At 42.4% G+C, this 19,979-nt stretch overlaps 1 protein-coding gene across 2 annotated transcripts in view; it reads left to right on the forward strand.

Moving 5' to 3' along the window:
• Window positions 1–19,979, forward strand: part of LOC142213095 (mucin-2-like) — a 71,409-nt gene that overhangs the window by 15,405 nt on the left and 36,025 nt on the right. For both annotated transcript variants that reach the window (XM_075281259.1, XM_075281258.1), the window contains 17 exons: window positions 82–337; window positions 1,617–1,663; window positions 1,886–1,977; window positions 2,070–2,221; window positions 3,600–3,738; window positions 4,787–4,897; window positions 5,924–6,103; window positions 6,306–6,545; window positions 7,646–7,802; window positions 8,921–9,052; window positions 9,329–9,476; window positions 11,135–11,181; window positions 11,566–11,754; window positions 14,024–14,071; window positions 15,173–15,853; window positions 16,326–16,721; window positions 18,432–18,506. In XM_075281259.1, coding sequence (XP_075137360.1) covers window positions 82–337; window positions 1,617–1,663; window positions 1,886–1,977; window positions 2,070–2,221; window positions 3,600–3,738; window positions 4,787–4,897; window positions 5,924–6,103; window positions 6,306–6,545; window positions 7,646–7,802; window positions 8,921–9,052; window positions 9,329–9,476; window positions 11,135–11,181; window positions 11,566–11,754; window positions 14,024–14,071; window positions 15,173–15,853; window positions 16,326–16,721; window positions 18,432–18,506 — 3,090 coding nt within the window. The remainder of the gene's footprint in view (window positions 1–81; window positions 338–1,616; window positions 1,664–1,885; window positions 1,978–2,069; window positions 2,222–3,599; window positions 3,739–4,786; window positions 4,898–5,923; window positions 6,104–6,305; window positions 6,546–7,645; window positions 7,803–8,920; window positions 9,053–9,328; window positions 9,477–11,134; window positions 11,182–11,565; window positions 11,755–14,023; window positions 14,072–15,172; window positions 15,854–16,325; window positions 16,722–18,431; window positions 18,507–19,979) is intronic.

The raw sequence follows: 19,979 nt of genomic DNA on the forward strand, positions 1-19,979 counted from the left end.
TCGCACATATATTCAATAAAACCAATCTAATGTGAAATTCAAAAACATGAAACTTCTCTTTTCCCCTTTTATCCCCTACAGACAATGACATCGGTTCCTGTCCATCGACTCAGATTTATTTGTATAACTTGACCACATGCCAGGCAACATGCCAATCCCTAGCAGAGGGAGAGAAGGCTTGTACCACCGTTTTCACCCCAATAGATGGCTGTGGATGTCCAGCTGGGCAGTATCTGAATGAGAAGGACGAATGTGTGAAAATATCTGACTGTTCCTGCTATTACCAAGGCACATATGTGGAGCCACTAGGGGTAGTCTACAAAAATGACGAGCGTTGGTAAGTGGCTTCAATAGTGAATACGTCATAGAACTGTAGTGTTACAAAGGAAACCTAAAACTATTATATACCTGGTGCCACTGACAAATAGGACAGCAATCTGTAGGCTAAGAATTTCAGAGGTCGTATGAAACAGAGGTAAATAGCATCAACTTTTTCAACTGTTGGGGCCCCGCCTGATCACGAGAATGGCAGTCCTTGTACCCCTGAATGGAGTGGCAAAACTGCTGCTTCTTTCAGATGAGGGTACAAGGTATCACCATTCTTATGATAGGTTGTGTCCCAGCGGTTTTATGGCTAGAATAAAAATTTTACTGACTGCTCAGACCATCAGAGTGCACCCCTTCAGTATATTCTATATTCTGTATACCATATTTTCCCCTTTGTATTCATTTGTTCTTGTCCCTTCTCACAATAGTATGCATTTATATTTTATGGTCCTAACAAAAATTGCAAAAAATATTTAACATAACATGCTCGGTTCACACCAGTGTTGGCTCTCCATTCGGGGATTGCGTTCCTCTATACGCTTGAAAAATGTGGAGAGAACATCAAGCACCTTTGCAGAAACCAGGATGGAAACCCAGGGGACCCAATTATAGTCTATGGCAGGGGTGCCCAATACGTCGATCGCGATGGGATCCCCAGTGTCTGCTTGTTCACAGTGCAGGCTGAGAGTTGATTCTCAGCCTGTGCTGTGAACAAGCACTCCGGACACTTGCAGGCCAGGCAGCAGCAGCTTCGAGGGATGACGCACTCCCCGCTCTTAGGGATGGAGGGGGCCAGGGTGCTGCTGCTTTACAGCGCAGGCTGAGAGTCATCTCCGGACACTGGTAGTTGGGGCTGCCACAGCCCCAGCCTGCCAGTGTCCAGAGATAACTCTCAGCTTGCGCTGTGAAAAAGCAGACACCGGGGATCCCTGGGCAGCCACAGAACGCCGCTGTCTCCTGCTGTCACGCTCCGCGCTGTCCCCGCCCACAGACACGCCCCGCCCACAAGCCCGCCCGACCCCGCCCACAAGAAGTGAGTAGTAGATCTTTTGTCTTAATCAGTTTAGGAAGTAGCTCACATGCTGAAAAAGTGTGAGCACCTCTGGTCTATGGGGTCCATGGACTTCCGTGGGTAACCACTTTTTTAAGCAAATTAAGTTTCCATCCGGAGGGTCCCCAAGTGGACTCTCCGAATGGAAATCGGAACACAGATGTGAACCTAGTGTAAATATGTCATTTACGTTTGCTGTGTAGCTATTAATGATATCTTCCATTATTTTCTAAAACAGCTCCTGCCATAATGGGAAACTTACCTGTACCACCCATGTCAATGAAAGTAAGAAAATATTACAATGTTTTTTCTACAAATTCTGACTACCACATCTAATTCTGTCCTTGGGGACCCATATAGCACCTCTCCTGTTCATAGGCTGTATTCAATATCATAGCTCAGGCCCATGCACTTAAGCTGTAATACAGGACACAGCCAAAGGACAACCCATTTAAGATATAGATATGCTTCATATATACCAAAAACTCATCCAACGTCTCTTTACAGCTTGTCCTGAGGGACAAATTTACTTTGACTGTAACAAGGCCCAGTCAGGAGCCAAAGTACACAAGAGCTGCAAGACTCTGGGAGTTGAATACGTACGTTGTGTGTTTTTTAAAAAAAATATTATTACGTGTATTGTAAAATGACATTATGAAGCATTGTATAAGACGTCTGTCTTCTATTACAGTTCCAGACAGAGTGCATCTCTGGATGTGTTTGCCCTGATGGACTTCTAGATGATGGAGATGGTGGCTGTGTCCCTGAAGACAGATGCCCTTGTGTCCATAATGAAGATATTTACCCCCATGGAACCAAGGTCAAAGTGGACTGCAATACATGGTAACCTCAACACTAGATAGCCAATGTCATATATTGTAAAGCTAAATGTACATTTTAAGTAGTCTGAGGTCTCTTTTAGACAAGTCCAAGCTGTATTCTTGATTTTTTGTGTCACATTGGGCTTCCAGTGATCAGAAGGACCCAAGACTGTGGATAGGGTATAATGTTTATTTAGGTCCAATACCTTTAATGTAAACTCTGTAATAGAGTTCCTCAACTATCATGTGAAGATAGGACCCCTGATGATCAGCAGAACAGAGCACAGCGCCTCCTTCACTGCAGTACCCAACATGGCAGCTCTCTTTGGTATTACATCTCAACACCATTCATTGGAAGGCAATGTTACAGATACAGCAACATGTACGTGAGCGGTGCTGGGTGCTGCAGTGGAGAAGCAACCCTTGCATTTTGTTGATGGGTCCTAAAGATATCAACTTGACGGCCTATCCAGGTTAAAATCCATTCTCATAGAATTCAATTAAACATCTAAGTTATGACCACTTTGATTCTATTGTTTAGAATATTTTTCATTAATAGGAATGTATGATGCTACGATGATAATTTTTACAAATCATGAGATCTTGACAAGTTGGTCTCTTAAAGACAACACCTGTCCATATGCCCTATGGGCACCGTGCCTCTATTTGGACCCTCCATAAAGGAGAACGGTTGGCACTCTAGCAGACATGGCATGGCCATGCCTTCCATAAATGGGCCTTCATTTGCTCTGGAAATGTCTGGCTTGAAGTGACATCTCCTATAGATAACAATTGAATAATCCATCTACTTTGGGCTTATCTTAAGCTGAAATCCTGCCCTTCTCCAGGAGATAGTTTCCATAATACATTCACCTTTGTCAACCAGAGGCCAACCATACGTAGCCTTTGTACTCTCCACAACATGGCAAGGTGGCTCAGTGCTTAGCATTGTTCTATAGAGGACCTGGGCTCAAATCTGATCAAGGGCAACATCTCCGTGGTTGTTTATATGTTCTCTCTGTGTTCGTGTGGATTTCCACACAATCGGGAGGATAAGATCACTTTCTGAGCCTAGCGTGTATCTAAGGGGGCATTTACACGGAGTAACGCCGGGCGTGTATCACAGCCGTAAATGCCGGCGTTACGGCAGACTGCCGAACACTTCCCATTCACTTCAATGGGAGCGCTCGTAACAGCGGCGTTTACGAGCACTCCCATTGAAGTGAATGGGAAGTGTTCGTCAGTCTGCCGTAACGCTGGCGTGTACGGCTGTGATACACGCCTGGCGTTACTCCGTGTGAATACCCCTTATTATATGATTCTTCATACAGTAATACAGTCCGATATTATTAAAGCACCACTATATGGATCACACCAATTGGTCATCTTCATTTTTACAGCTTATGTCAGAGAGGAAGATGGACGTGTAGCAATGAGGTCTGCTATGGAACATGTACAATTTATGGAAGTGGCCATTATATCACCTTCGATGAAAAATTTTATGACTTTGATGGAAATTGTGAATTTGTGGCTGCCCAGGTAAGTAATGCAATTGTAACTAACTATATATAGCAGCTATCTACACCAGTAAACACCAGCCAGGCCTAGTATTTGTTTAGGACTATCTAGTATTTGTTCATGTAATAATATGGACAGTATTAATATGACACATGAGATATTTTCACGCACTGGTCTTTATAACATAACACAAGGCATTTGTGATACATTGGGATTCCTACACATAGTCCTAGAATGGAGATCAGTGCTAGCTGAAGGTGGGGTCGTATTTAGTAGGTGTAGGTGAGAGATTTCTCTCAATCATATAAGTAACTATTTTCTAAGAAATATATACATACAGTACAATACAAATCCACGCTATTCATCTCTAACAACAGGGCGGAAACATGTAAAAGAATACGTAAAAAATGTAAACTATAAACTGTGTTGTCGAAACGTCATCAGAATAATGTGTAACTTATGTGCTAACAAGGGAAATGAATGGGCGGACCAATAATACAGAAAACAGTATGTCTTGTACTTGAAACATACCCCATGTAGACATATATGTGTTACGGGACCACTGAAAACATGGAGCCAACCCAAATTGGACCCGTCTCGTTTGCTATTGGTTGGTGATAATCCATTCATGACTCTTCTGTAGATATTTAAGGACCTGTAGATATTGGACATAGAAATAGCCTGAGGGTCATCTAAGGTGGTATTTATGTCCTCCTTGGTATCTATCAAGTTCATATATTCCATTGATCTCTTCTTTCCCTTTGATTTAGCTCATATTATAATTCAAAATGAGAAATATGTAAAGAAATATCTCCTACGTGTCCGATATGACTTCAGATATATTCCCCATCCTCTTCCCCCATCTCCTCACTGTCTGACTGTAAGAAAACTGGCTGGAGCAGGAGCCTTCACCCTCTGCTCTGTGTGTACCAGGACTGAAAGGTTATTAAGTTGTGCCATCTTGGCTAAGCTCAGGAGGTCTCCAGTTGGGAAGGTGGAGCAGAATAGTATGAGATTAACTCCTGTGTTCTCAGTATGGAAACCAATCATGTCACTTATTGACTTGCAGGATTATTGTGGTCCAAACCATTCCACAGGCAACTTCAGCATTATCACAGAAAACATCCCATGTGGCACCACTGGAGTTACTTGTTCCAAGTCTATAAAAGTTTTCCTAGGGGTAAGTAGTTTTATTTTGTCATCATGTGGCCAGATTTTTATATAAACTTTATACAAACTCTTCATGTTGAGTCAATAAAAACATAACATAATGTGCAAAAAATCCCACATATGTGAAAAAACTGGTTTTAACATTCACAAATAGTAGTCTTATAGTTGAGGAGATATCCATCCTACCATTGGCATGGCAGCCAAGCTGTAGTACCTGGCATGGATAGAACACATTGTACAGAGCTGAATGCTTCCAGCTCCCTGCCCTGTATACTTCCATAGTTGGGTTTGATATGGATGACCCATTCTACCAATAGGTCATCAATATCCAAAGGCTGGACAATCCTTTTGATATGACTCTTAGCAAAAGTTTAACGTAAAGATCTGATAAGGTTGCGTTACAGGTTTGGTAAAGGTTAGAGATCAGCGACCTTTTCAAGGTTCGATTTAGGATTGGGCTTGTTGTTTCAGGCCAAAAATTTGATTCAGTATGAGCCTGAACCGGAAGTACAAAAAATTGGTTTAAAAAATTGTGTATGACGCTCTGAGGGCTCCTATGATTCTATCTAATCCATTTCTAGATCTCTAACACAACTATTTTAGCAATTCAAGTAAAAAAAAAAAGTTTGGATACATTGGAACCCAAAATTTTTGGAACGTTTAGGCCAACCACTACTCGTTCCAAATGTTTTCTTCCAAAAATGCCACCACACCGATCCACAGGTGAATATTACAGCTCAGTCGGTAGAGGGAGCTGAAATACCACATACAACCTATGGAGATGCGTGGCCACGTTTCCCTAACAAACAAAAAATCTTGTTTTTCTAATCCTTAAGAACCCCTTTAGATAAATTAGAAAATTGTCCATTGGAGAGTTTATATACTTTAATAAAATACACTACATTGATTTATCATTTAGTTGGTTAATAAATTGAGTATATTCATTAATGAGAACAAATGACCCAATTCAGATGGAGAATGTCAATGCCCCACGTAGAAACGGAAAGTAAAATTTACCCCTTCTGGCATCTTTCAGAAAACTGTCCTGAAGTTAGCAGACAAGCACATAGAGGAAACAGTAGGTGAAGGTAAGAAGCATGTGACCTACCTAACCCGTGAAGTCGGGATGTACATGGTCATTGAAGCAAGCAATGGAATTCTTCTGATTTGGGATAGAAAAACCACCATTTTCATCAAGGTGTCACCGGCGTACAAGGTAAGTAGATAATAGTCAATGTTCAGATTTTAGAATGCAAACAACATGGATACACCATATTAAATATAAATATCCCATACAGCACAATGATATACATATAAGGATTTTATAGGATATACAACTTAGTGGGAAATAATTCATATGAGCTAGTACTGTATTCATTCTTCTCTTACCTCACCACCGCTTTTTTCTTACGTTCTAGGGAAAACTGTGCGGCTTATGTGGAAACTTTGATGACAATTCACAAAATGACTTTACGACCAGTCATATGTTACAAGTCTCGAATGTGCTGGACTTTGGGAACAGCTGGAAGGTGGATGCCACCTGTCCTGATAGCACCGAAATCATCGATCCCTGTAAAAAAAACCCACACCGCCATTCCTGGGCAGAAAAACAGTGTGGACTTATCAAAAGTGAAGTCTTCCAAGTCTGCCATAGCAAGGTAAACAGATGAGACCAGAATGTGTGAACAATTTTATGCATACATAGTGTTTACCCTTACCTTCACCAAGTTTCTTTCAAGGGGTTGGCCATGATTTTTTTTTTTTTTTTTACTTGTGGCTAGGGTTGAGCCGATCTTAAGATTTCAAGGTCGATTTCAAAATTCGATTTGCTCTATTGCCGATCGGGATCCGATCCCGATCCTCAACCCTAGTCAATGCTTCTCTATGGGAAAAGTCACTTGAGGGTTGAGCCGATTTTGATATAATCTCCGACCTCGATCCCGCTGGAAAAGATCAGGTCGGAATTCTGATTGCGATATTTACTCGATCGCCGATCAGATTCCGATCTTTTCCGACAACGATCGCTCAACCCTACTTGTGGCCTATCCTTAGGCCTGACAGCCAGCCGCTGCATGGATCAGCTATTTGGAAATGTGTCTGGACTGTGTACACACCTCCAAACAGAGGAGTTAGGCTAGGTTGACATTTGCGTTTGGGGAGTCCGCTTGGGGCCACCCGAATTGAAACCTGATTCGCATAAAAAAGCGGTTACCTTAGGAAACTCATGGACCTAATAGGCTACAATGGGGTAAGTGTGGTTTCTGTTTGGAAAAGGGTGAAAAATGCAGAGAGAAAAGTGATGCTTGCATATGTAGAGGGAAACGTTATCCCCGAACCTACCACAAGCGCTGGTGTGAACCCAGGATCAGTCTACTGCAGATTAGATGTTTATTGCCTATCCTAAGGATAGACCATAAATAAAAAAAATCATGGACCATTCCTTTAAGGACTCCAATTTCTCATAATACTAATTCCAAGCATTATTGTAACATGCTAGCGAAACCCTCAACAGACTGCGCCTTGGTTTATGATCGCTGGGTGACCACATATACAAAACATACAGCAAATATGTCTCCAGACAGAGTATCAACAGTTTGCTTGTTTTTTCATTTCAACACTAGTTATCTTCTGCCACTTTTCTTGAGATATTTTGAGCCAAGAGAAATCTTATGTAATTACATATCTGTATTGTGTATTGTGTTCTTCTGTAATAATGCAAAATCTCAAAATTCTAATTGATTGACTCGACTTATTTTAGGTTGATCCCAAACCCTTTTTCGAGGCCTGTGTGAATGACGCCTGCTCATGTGACACTGGCGGAGACTGTGAATGCTTCTGTACCGCAGTCGCTGCCTATGCTCAGGAATGTACCAAAGCAGGAGCCTGTGTCTACTGGAGGACACCCGACATATGCCGTGAGTAAATCATTAGCTACCATTACTTCAGGACATTGTTTACACATAGATTTGGCAGAAAGTTCTTTATTGGCCCCAGTGTGTAGTAGGGATGGCAATTCATCATTCCATAGAGATAAAAGCCTCATGAACTGATATTGTATACAGTTGTAATAAACTCATAAAACTCTACGGCCCAGTTCACATCTGCGTTCTGGCCAGTCTGTTCTCCGATCCGAATGAAATATGTGGAGAGAAAAGTCTTGAAAGCAGCACTTTTTCCTCCGCATTTTTCATGTGGAAACTACACGGACCCGATTGTAGTCTATGGGGTCCGCGGGTTTCATTAGGTAACCGCTTTTTTATGTGGATAGGATTCCATCCGGGAGTCCCAAAGTGGACTCCCTGAAAGGAAACCCGAATGGAGATGTAAAGCCTAAAGCCCAATGTACTGCTCCTCTAATTTTATATCAAAAAGTTATGGAAGGTTCCATCTCTTACAAGGAGGTGCTAAAGAGGTTGTTCAGGCAAAAAGAATATTTTTAAAATAGGCTGGGGTACACCTACCTCGGTGTCTTCTCATAGTGAAACTGCTCGCTGTGACGTCCCCGATCCCTTCTGCTAAAACCCCTGAGTGGTCTCAGTGGTTATGTGACCAATCAGCAGCCTCAGGAAGAGACCCCAGGATGTCACAGGTAGTGATGTCACATGCCCTTCACTGAGGTCACTGATTGGCCTCAGCAGTTACGTGTGGCGGGGATTTCTATTTGAAGACAACCGGGAGGACTGGACCCTGTGAGGATGATTTTTTTTTCTTCACCGGCCCAAGGTTGATTTGGAATTTTTTTTTTTATTACCTGGACAATCCCTTTAAGGGCAAGTTTTCCTTCCATAAGTCCATCACCACATATTGACACCACTTGTATTACATGAGATTAGTTTCTATTGCCAGTTTGGGAGGGGGACTTCTTAACTGTGCCTATTTTACCAATTACAAAGTTGGTATGTAGTTCACCTGTAGGTATTATTAGGACAACCACCATACGGTACAGATCTGTTATCTACATAAAACAGCATTTGAGATTTGTAAAGACACGTGAGCAATAAATTCACAAGAAACTTTCTTTATCTTTATTTAGCCATATTTTGTGACTACTACAACCCGAAGGATGAATGTGAGTGGCATTATCACCCATGTGGCAACCACAGCATACAGACATGCCGCTCCATTAACAACGTCTACACCAATGTCACCATTACCTATCTGGAAGGTAAGTACTAAGCTGCGGTGCAGGCCAAAACGTCATTCATAGAACTGTTCAGTAGTGATATATGTTGTAAGTCATTGGTCTAATCTGTACAATGTATAAGGACATCCTGATTCCAGCATCGTATAGTAAAAAACATATAAAGTTTTCGTCTTAAAAAGCTAGTGGAAATGATACATAATCTATATTGGAATTTTGCATATCTGTCTACGACTGATGTTATTAGTGATAATCGGGTAACTTCATTCTTAACTCACCTTATAATCTGCTTTTTTTTAGGTTGTTACCCTACTTGCCCAGAAGACAGGCCTATATATGACGAGTCAAAAAAGCTGTGTGTCACCGAGGAGCAATGTGGCTGTTATATTAACAATACTCACTATGAGATTGGTGATAAGGTGCCCACTACTGAGATTTGTACCACTTGGTAAGAATCAGTACTGTCCAAGGAATGCAGAGGGTGCACTCGCACCTGGGGTCCAGGAGCCTCAGGGAGCTTTCACATGGGGCAAAATGGCTCGGGTTATGGCGTGACTCTGCGCGAATTCCGTGCCAGATTGCCGCCAGAATCTGTGCGGTTAAAAAGCCTCCCCATAGAACTCTATTGAGTTCCGAGCCATTTTGCCCCGTGTGAAAGCTCCCTTAGGAGGCCTATTACCATTACAGATCACAGTGTGGATTACAGAGAGATTGCAGCTGACACAGGGCCCATGAAGGGCCCCACACGACACCCTTACTGATCTTAGGTCTCCTTTCTGATTTCCATTAAAGGGTTTCTAACATTAGAATCCCGTTTTAAGCCAAATCCACATAGGAATAGCCTATTCTTCCCCTACCTTTAGATGTCTTCTCCGCGCCGCCGTTCCTTAGATGTCCCGGTTTTCGTCCATATTCTAATTAATTTTCTCTCGGCACTAGGGGCGGTCTAGCGCTCAAACATCACTGGGGCCGTCCCCTGTGCTCGAGAAAACCTCCAGCGCCACCTTCTTCTTGTTCGTCTCCTCCGCCTCTTCTTCCTTGTCCCGTCACGTCTTCTTCAAAAAGCGCCTACTGTGCATGTCCATTGCCATTTTCCTGTGGCTGTGTGAGAAAAGCCACAAGAAAATGGCCAAGGGACATGCGCAGTGGGCGCAGTCAGCCATTTTCTCGGCTTTCTAGTGATATATAAAACCTCATGTGCTGAGGACATGAAAGGTCCTCTTTAATACTGCAAAGAAATACTGTTATATCCTTTCAGATTTAAGGGTACATCAATCAGAAGTATATACCCTGTTTCCCCAAAAATAAGACAGTGTCTTATATTAAATTATCTTCCTAAATATATGACCTGTCTTATTTTCGGGGGATGTCTCATGTAGCGGCTGGAGAGGGGGACAATCGACAGTCATCCTGGCGCTTCCTTAGCGGAGCGCCGGCATGACTGCCAGTTGTAGGTGGTCCAGGAGGTGAAGGGGTGGATGTCTTATTTTAGGGGAAACAGGGTAGTCAATACGTGGAAGTGTTTAAAGGGGTTGTCCAGACAAAAATGAACAACCCCTTTAATGTTTAAATCAGCTGAAGGCAGTTAATAAAATGAAGAAATATTCATACTCACCTGTCCCCATGTCCTCCCGCGCTTCCCAGTTCTTCTGCTCCAACAGTGTCTCCTGCAGTCATGTGACCACAGAGCCCAATCAGCGAAGGTCCTGTATGTCACTACCTGTGACATCACAGGTCGTCTTCCTGAGGCAACGGATTGGCCTTAGGGGTCACGTGACTGCTGAGGCCAATCAGTGGCTTCAGCACAACTCCAGAAGAGACCCACCAGAGCAAAAGAACCGGGAGTCCTGGGAGGACACTGGAGGAACGAGGACAGGTGAGTATGGTTTTTTTTTTTTTACTAACCCCTCCTGATTTAAATGTTAAAAGAGTTCTCCATTTTTGCCTGGACAACCCTTTCAAGTAAATGTTTATTATATGCATTTACAGTATGAGAAATAATATAATAATAGTCCAATAAACACTAAAACAATGCCACCAAGTATCTGTGCCTTTAACTTGTCAACGGTGACAACGGTGTAACAATGTATTTGTGCTCTGTTTCAGTGTCTGTACCCCAGAAGCAAAGGTTGATTGCGTCTACGATCGGTCAGGTAGGTTGTTCTCATTACAGACGGATTGCAATACTAGTTGTAACATCTTTGGCTTAGTATATTTATGTTTTATGAGGGTTTTGTTGAACTTTTATGGTTTAGGATGGTTTACTAAACTGTCCTTATTAATAGAGCCACGATAGCCAACAGATCGTCTCCTATAAACAGTAGTAGCAGTAGAGTATCTCCACACACAAGACTGCCGCACCTAAACATTAATGCTGACACAGTATGGCGGTATATTTATATGAAAAAATAAAAGTATGACCAATATGTTATCTTGTATGAATTCAACAACTATTAAAACACATAGCGGTATCTTCTACACGATTGTTTAGTATTGTACCATGAGTTAGTCATTCTCTTTATGTACTTGGGTTACAGAATGTTTCTGTATCATCAACGGAACACGATATGAAGAAGGTGAAACCATAACCACAATTGTAAAAAATGAAGTTTGCATCGAGATCAAGTGTGAAAATGGAACACAAAAGGAATATTACCAAATGTGTCCTACTTCAACACCTACCACAACATCAGTCACTACTACTTCTACTGTGTCCACCACAACAGGTAATAATAATTCTTTAGATGTACGTGATGAGGTCAGAGACCGTGTTGATGACCAATAATCCTTGGTAAGTGTCGTCGTCCTAATTAATGAGGCTGAGTGCCAGCAGTAAGGAAATGACACCAGACACACAATGTTGGGATTAGTTCCTCTCTCAGCCGAGGAGGAAATACACTGAAGTAGTTTATGAAGGTAACGTGGGGTTAGCATAGCAACAGAGAAAGGAAGAGAGATAACAACAATGTAAGTCTTTGTATTCATTCCTGATTGGTGTAATACATCTGTTAGGGAATAGCCAGATGATAATTCCCCAGAAACTGCGGCGAGCCCTGGGGGAAGGGGCACAAGGGAAAGTGAGCCCTAAGCTGAAGCCCCCCACTGTCCCTTCCTCTTGCCAGGCCCTATCCTATGTAATAGGCGGCAACCACGAAGACATTCCCTTCCTGTATAAGTGATACACAAAACGCAGACAAGATGAACAACAACAAAGGGAGGTCAGCTAGCCAGGGTTCGGTAACAGTTGAGCAATGCAGTGCCAAATCGGAGTCCAAAGGAATAGTCAGTAGGGAAAGCCAGAGGTCAATGATTAGAATACAAGTAAATTAACCGCAAGAGAAGCCAGCAAGCACAAGGCAATAACCGGCACCAGTGTGAATGTGAGCCAAGACTAAGTAGGGGAGAATGAACCCTCCCTTGACTTGACAGGAAGACAGGCTGTCAATCACAGGGCAAGACAAAATTTAACCACTGAATGGACAGAGGCAACAACGGCAGAAGACGGGTGTGGTGCAAACACAATCACAGAACTAGAGCAATGTTCACACAGTGCAACTAAAAACTCCAAGCAAATTATCAAACTGCAAACGCTTCCCGCGTCGCAGCACGCGAGCAGAGGGCGGCGCAGGGACCAGAACAGGCAGAGATGTTACAACATCTCAATCAAACAGAAAGAGAAAGTTTAAGCAGTTCCATATATAACTGTCTTCTGGCAGCAAGCCAAGCATTTGTTTTTCCTGCACACAAAGAATCCCACTCTGAATTGCAGGTGCCATCTTGTTACGTATCACTATATTCCAGTTACAAGCATAAGTAACAATATCTAGCATTCAGCTTTTAAGGATAACAATGTTTTTCATACATTACATGCTTATAACCTTCACATGTACCTATTATATGAATACTTTTACAATATTTATAGTTCCTTAGTTGCTATCAGGGTTTTCTGTATTTTTTAACATGGTCTATCCTTAGGCCATAAATATCTGAAGGTAGGGGGTTAGCAGTCAGCCCCTGCATGTAAGCCTGATGCCTGTATTATTCAGTGCACAGAGCTGGAAGCGGATAGGATATCAGTCAGGGATTAGGGTTGAGCTGATCTTGAGATTTCAAGATCGATTTTAAAATCCGATTTCCGATCATTTTTCAGCCGATCTCGATCGTGAAATTTGCTCGATCGCCGATCGGAATCCGATCTTTTCCGATCCCGATCTTCAACCCTAGTCAATGCTTTTCTATGGGAAAAGTCACTTTTAGGGTTGAGCCGATCTTGAGATAACCTCCGATCTCGATCCCACTGGAAAAGATCGGGTCGGAATTCCGATCGCGATCGTGAAATTTACTTGATCGCCGATCGGAATCCGATCTTTTCCGATCCCAATCGCTCAACCCTATCAGGGATACAACATGCATGAGAAGATAACCTGCATTCCTGCTTGTATGTATCGGCAAATGGTCAAGACAAAGCACGGTGACCACTAGTGCTAGGTTCAAATTAGCGTTCGAGACGCCATCCCCGATTACACTTAAAATTGGCAGAGAGAAAAGTCCTGCAATGGTGGATACCAGGCAGAAACCCAGTGGACCCCATTATAGTCTATGTTTGTAGCTTTAACCGGACAGGTTCTCATCTTTTGGGTCCTCATACAGCCCGATCTAGCGTGAGATGGTTGAGAGAAAATCTTTATTTGCAAAAACTGTTTAACTTTTACTTACCTACAAATTTCAATAGGGTTATACTAATGGGAAACCCCTTTTATCCAACTCCAAGCTAAGGTACGGAGCACTGGACACATAGATTGATGTCCTGGATATTTTAAGACGTTGACAAATTGTTATTTTATTACTATGCTATAGTACGTCCTTTGCCTTATACCTAATCCCTATTGTAGCATTATAGGTATAGTATAAGTACATTTTTTTTTTTCTGACTTAATATTTTGGAATTAAGCAAAAAACGTAACTAGAAGATAACAAGGGTATTTCTGTTTTCAGTCACCACCACAACTCCTTTGACATCAACGAGCCCCTTGCCTACCACAAGTAAGTACTTACTACCGCTATTAAACAGAATTGACAATACGTGAATCTTTCACTTTATTGAAGTCTGGAGTTCGCTATTCCATATAAACGAATACATTTTTTAATTCGATTTTTAATATCATAACATAAGCTGAATACTAAATACAATTTTCTAGAATCTCTCATACTGAAACAGGACTATGGTCGCTTAATTCTCCATGTTAGTTACCTCCGAGGATCCTGTAAGGTTCTATTCGTCTTGAATTCACTTTTTTGGTGCACCCTTTGGTTCTCCTCTTGTTGGAGATGGGGGTTAAAGTTTGATAACCAAGGAATTCCTAAGAATCTAAGCCCAAGTTTATCCAGTACATATTGAACTGAGCAGGTAGAAGATTCCCCAGATAACCTCTACCAGGTTATAGTCCTCTCTACATCGAGCTGATGAGATGCAAATACATCGAAACGGCCGTCCTCGATTGAGAGACTATACCTGGTAATAATCCCAGCGTCATTGCAAAACAAAGGCCTCTTAGAAGGTCGAGCATGATGGGTAAAGGGAGCAAATCTTTATTGGGTTATTTCACTGGAATTCTGTCTTCCTAACTACATCAGGGAAGACAGGCTTGCACATTCCAGTGAGCCCCCTCTATTGGTTTGCAACACTGAGGCAGCAGCTGACTTCCTAATTACATCATGGAAGACAGATTTGCATATTCTTCCCATGGTCAGATAATATTAGTACAACATACTGGCACATTTGTACATGCATTGGTGCCTAGTATGGCCACTCAGCCCAAAAAACATTCCTGTCCCTTCATTCTACAGAACATAAAGGGTTCTTGAGGTTGGAATACACATAAAAGGCCCAGTAGAGGTCAGGGTGGATTTTTTTTTTTTTTTTTTACTGCAAAACGGACTGTTATCTCTTTCGGCTGCCTTTCAATCCATTAGGATGTATAGAGTATTTTTTCATAGCACTCTGTAACTTTTTGCCACCATTTTCTTACTATCTAATATGGCCTTCTTCACTAAACAATTGCCAAAAATAGCAGGTATGATTTTACACACCATATTGTAAATCTGAAAACTTTATTAAATGGTCTCGTGTTTTTTGTTCTACAGCTTGCATTTATGAAAAAGTGTGCCAATGGACCCAGTGGTTTGATGTCAGTAAGCCAGGAGATGATCCGGATAGTGGGGATTTCGAAACATACGATGAGATAAGGAAGCACCATGACTTCTGTAGAGTCCCAGAGCAGATTCAGTGCAGAGCCGTAAACGCTCCTGATGTCAGCTTGGATGACCTGAATCAGGTTGTACATTGCAACGTGTCCTATGGACTCATCTGTAGGAACAGTGAGCAGAACACCGAGACCAGCCTTTGGCATAAGTGCTACAATTATGAGATCAGCGTGGACTGTTGTGAATATGTGTGCGTTCAACCCACAACAACGACCACAACAACCACGACCACAACACCCACGACCACAACACCAACGACCACAACACCCACGACCACAACACCCACGACCACAACACCCACGACCACAACACCCACGACCACAACACCCACGACCACAACACCCACGACCACCACACCCACGACCACCACACCCACGACCACCACACCCACGACCACAACACCCACGACCACCACACCCACGACCACAACACCCACGACCACAACACCCACGACCACAACACCCACGACCACAACACCCACAACCACAACTTCCATTACTACAACCCCTGAAACAGCAACTTCGACAACTACAACTTTGCCAACGTCAACTTCGCCAATAGGTGAGAAAATACTATGAAAATATTAAAAAACACTTGGTTTACGTGATTAAAGCTTCTATATTCACAACTAAAGAAAAATAGGTAAAGAGAATAAGGGTCTATTTTGCAAAGGGAAATTGTAGGTTTATAGATACAGACTACTATAAAACTGAATCAAACATTCAATTGGTTGTCCTAATGGCTCAAGTGCCAGAATTCTAGATGCCCCACTTTCAATAGTGAAATACTCAAAAGCACATTCACTATTACACGGTATCTACCTGTAAGTCACAATCTGTGCACCATGAAACAATGGAAAATCCCGTATCTTACTTGTGTTACCCATTAGATTCTCAGATGTGTAACAGCAACCTGAGATTTAGGTTGATTTAGCTTTATGTAATTCTATTAATTTTAATTAATTCTATTTAATCTCATTCTTCGTTATTTTTTACATTTGTTTACTGAATGATTTTTTTTTTTTTTTATTCAGTAACTCCCTGCATTCCCGTTTGCTCATGGTCACAATGGTTTGATGTGAGTTATCCTAAATATGAACCCAATGGAGGAGATTATGAGACCTATGAGAACATTATAAAGGCCGGATATGAAGTGTGTGAGGGGAATATGAGGCCAGAGAATATTTCCTGCAGAGCAGAGAAATTCCCAGATAAGCCACTAGATTGGCTGGGACAGATATTGACGTGTGATGTCTCCACTGGTCTCATCTGTAACAACAAGGATCAGACCGGGTTCATGCCCGTATGCTACAACTATGAGATCAGTGTATACTGCTGCACTCCATTACCTGATTATTGCACAACTACAACTACTACTACAACACCAACAACTACAACTCAAAGTACAACAACCGAGATCACATCTACAGGTAAAGGAAATTATCTAAATTACTAGTATTCTCATCCATAAGTGTACTATAGGGCTTCAATGCCACACAAAGCCTTTCTCACCATTTTTCAGTGTCACTTTTTATTTATGGAAGGTATTCATTGAAGTAGCTTCAAAATCTGCTATTGCTGATGCCCATGTCTAGTACTTGTACCCATGTCTAGCACTTGTACCCATGCCTAGTACTTCTACCCATGCCCAGTACCTGTACCCATGTCTAGTACCTGTACCCATGCCCAGTACTTGTACCCATGCCTAGTACCTGTACCCATGTCTAGTACTTGTACCCATGTCTAGTACCTGTACCCATGCCTAGTACCTGTACCCATTCCCAGTACCTGTACCCATGCCCAGTACTTGTACCCATGTCTAGTACTTGTACCCATGCCCAGTACTTGTACCCATGCCCAGTACTTGTACCCATGTCTAGTACCTGTACCCATGTCTAGTACTTATACCCATGCCTAGTACCTGTACCCATGTCTAGTACCTGTACCCATGCCTAGTACTTGTACCCATGTCTAGTACCTGTACCCATGTCTAGTACTTATACCCATGTCCGGTACTTGTACCCATGTCCAGTACTTGTACCCATGTCTAGTACCTGTACCCGTGCCTAGTACTTGTACCCATGTCTAGTACTTGTACCTATGTCTAGTCTCTGTACCCATGTCTAGTACTTGTACCCATGTCTAGTACCTGTACCCATGTCTAGTACCTGTACCCATGCCTAGTACCTGTACCCATGTCTAGTCTCTGTACCCATGTCTAGTACTTGTACCCATGTCTAGTACTTGTACCCATGTCTAGTACCTGTACCCATGTCTAGTACCTGTACCCATGTCTAGTACTTGTACCCATGTCTAGTCTCTGTACCCATGTCTAGTACTTGTACCCATGTCTAGTACCTGTACCCATGTCTAGTACCTGTACCCATGCCTAGTACCTGTACCCATGTCTAGTACTTGTACCCATGTCTATTTCCTGATTCTGCAATACACTGCAGAACTAACAATAAAATGGGCCTTTCAGTATCTTATACTTTGAGGATGATGTCACCACAGGTCCTGAAAGTGATACCACTGGGGAAGGTAATAGGGCCATGGTGACCAAACCGAGAGAAGGGGTAACTATGGGGAGTGTGCAGAATGAGTCTGAGGTCAATAGTATTTGTAGATAGTAGAGAGACCTCATGTTTTCACAGCAATCCATGCTAGAAAAAAAGGTCACAATGTGATCATGTGTTTTATTGAATATGATAAAAGAAGGATAATGAAACTTACTGCGCAGACAACTATACTGCTGAAGAGTGGTCACCTTTTTTATAGCGTCATCACTGGGCTGGGACAGAACACCCTCTCCCTCCGACTGTACTCTAACATAGCCTTGTACTGTCAGGCGTTCCTTACCATCCAGCAATGACACTGATCTGTGAGGAACGCCCCTTCTGATCCCACATTGATGAGGACATGTAAGGTCCTCTTTAAATCATAGCTCAGTTCTCCGCTAACTTATATTTTATATAAGAGGCAACTGCCGGTGATAGCCAAGTGCTATCTTCAAAATTTGTCTTTTGAGAAACCCCTTGAGTAAGTTATTTGTATTATTATTATTATTACTATTATTATTATTAATAATGCCCAGTATCAAGCACTAATTATTCATTAATACCATGATTCTATATGCACAGAGTCTACAACCCCAACAACTACATCCACAACCACATCACCAACAACCACCACCGGGACTACAACTACCCCTACAAGTAAGATTGTATTTTTATTAGATGCTTAAGGCAACGGCTACATGGTGACACATATTGCCCGACCAAAGATTGCACTTTTTTTTTATCATATGAGCCAGACAATCAGTGTGAATGGAGATGTGATATGACTCGAAAGTTTCTGGAACCACAATACTATAGCCGTAAGAAATCCTGCAGAAATGCAGTTCTTGATACTATAGGGTTTTGGTGTCATTAGCCTGTGATTGACAACGTAAAACCGCGTAGTGAAAATACGGCCATGGAATCCTAGTTTCCTTCATAACAAAGAAAGCCAAATTGTGCCTTAATCCAGTTTTTGTATTTATGACCAGCATTATAGATTGAACATTATTAGAAGTATGGGGTGAAGTTAAAATAAATGAATCCTGGTGTATTAACACCATCTCACTTGGTGGATAAGTGATCAAGAAACTATAGTCCTTATATTAGGTACATTAATGTGACCACCTGTCAAAATCCAGAATAGCCACCTTTGGCAGAGCGGACCGCTGCGAGACGTGCAGGAAGAGAGGGGATGTTGTGATGATGTCACTGGGATGTTGAGCCATGCCGACTCCAGTGCCGTGGCCATCTGCGCTAGTTACGCGGTTGAGCATCCATAGTGCAAACAACCCGATCGAGGTGGTCCCACAGATTGTCGATTGGGTTCAAGTTCGGGGAATGTGCTGGCCAAGGGAGTACGGTAAACTCATCCTGGTGCTCCTCGAACCACGCACGTACACTGCAAGCTTTATGACACGTCACATTGTCCTGCTGGTAGATGCCATCATCCTGAGGAAAAACAATTCTCATTAAGGGGTGAACATGGTCTGCAAGGATAGATGCATACTTGTGTTGATCCATCGTGCCTTCCACAATGATGAGTTCACCCAGATGGCTGATGACACGTGCCTTCTGCCATTGGTTACTTAACGTTGGCATCAAAAGTAGGTGCTGGTCACATTCATATGACTGGACTGTATATAAGGCATTTATGGAATATCTTGTGACTGCAACATAAACATCGGTGTTGGAAAACTCCTTTAAATAGCGAAATACTCAAAATCACATTCACTACTACATTGTATCTATCAGTAAGTCACAATCTGTGCACCATGAAACAATGGAAAATCCCATATCTTACTTGTGATACCCATACGGTCCTCAGATTTGTAAGGGTATGTTCACATGGAGTTTTTTGCAGGCGGATTTTGATGCAGAATCCGCCCGCAAAAATGCCTCCTACTGACTTCAATGGGAGCCACTAGCTTTTTTTTTTTCGCTACCTAGTTGCGGAAAAAAAGAAGCGACGTGACCTATCTTGCCATGGATTCCGTGGCAGAGTCAGTCGCGGCGTCCCCGGCTCGAGACACGCTCCTGTTTAGGCCCATTCATTCGGGCCTAATCAGGAGTGGGTTCCATGACGGAATGCAGATGCACTGCATTGGCCTCCCGTCGTGGCTAGCCACGTCA

This window comes from Leptodactylus fuscus, chromosome 7 (genome assembly GCF_031893055.1).
Source record: "Leptodactylus fuscus isolate aLepFus1 chromosome 7, aLepFus1.hap2, whole genome shotgun sequence".
In the NCBI taxonomy this organism is placed as follows: domain Eukaryota; kingdom Metazoa; phylum Chordata; class Amphibia; order Anura; family Leptodactylidae; genus Leptodactylus; species Leptodactylus fuscus.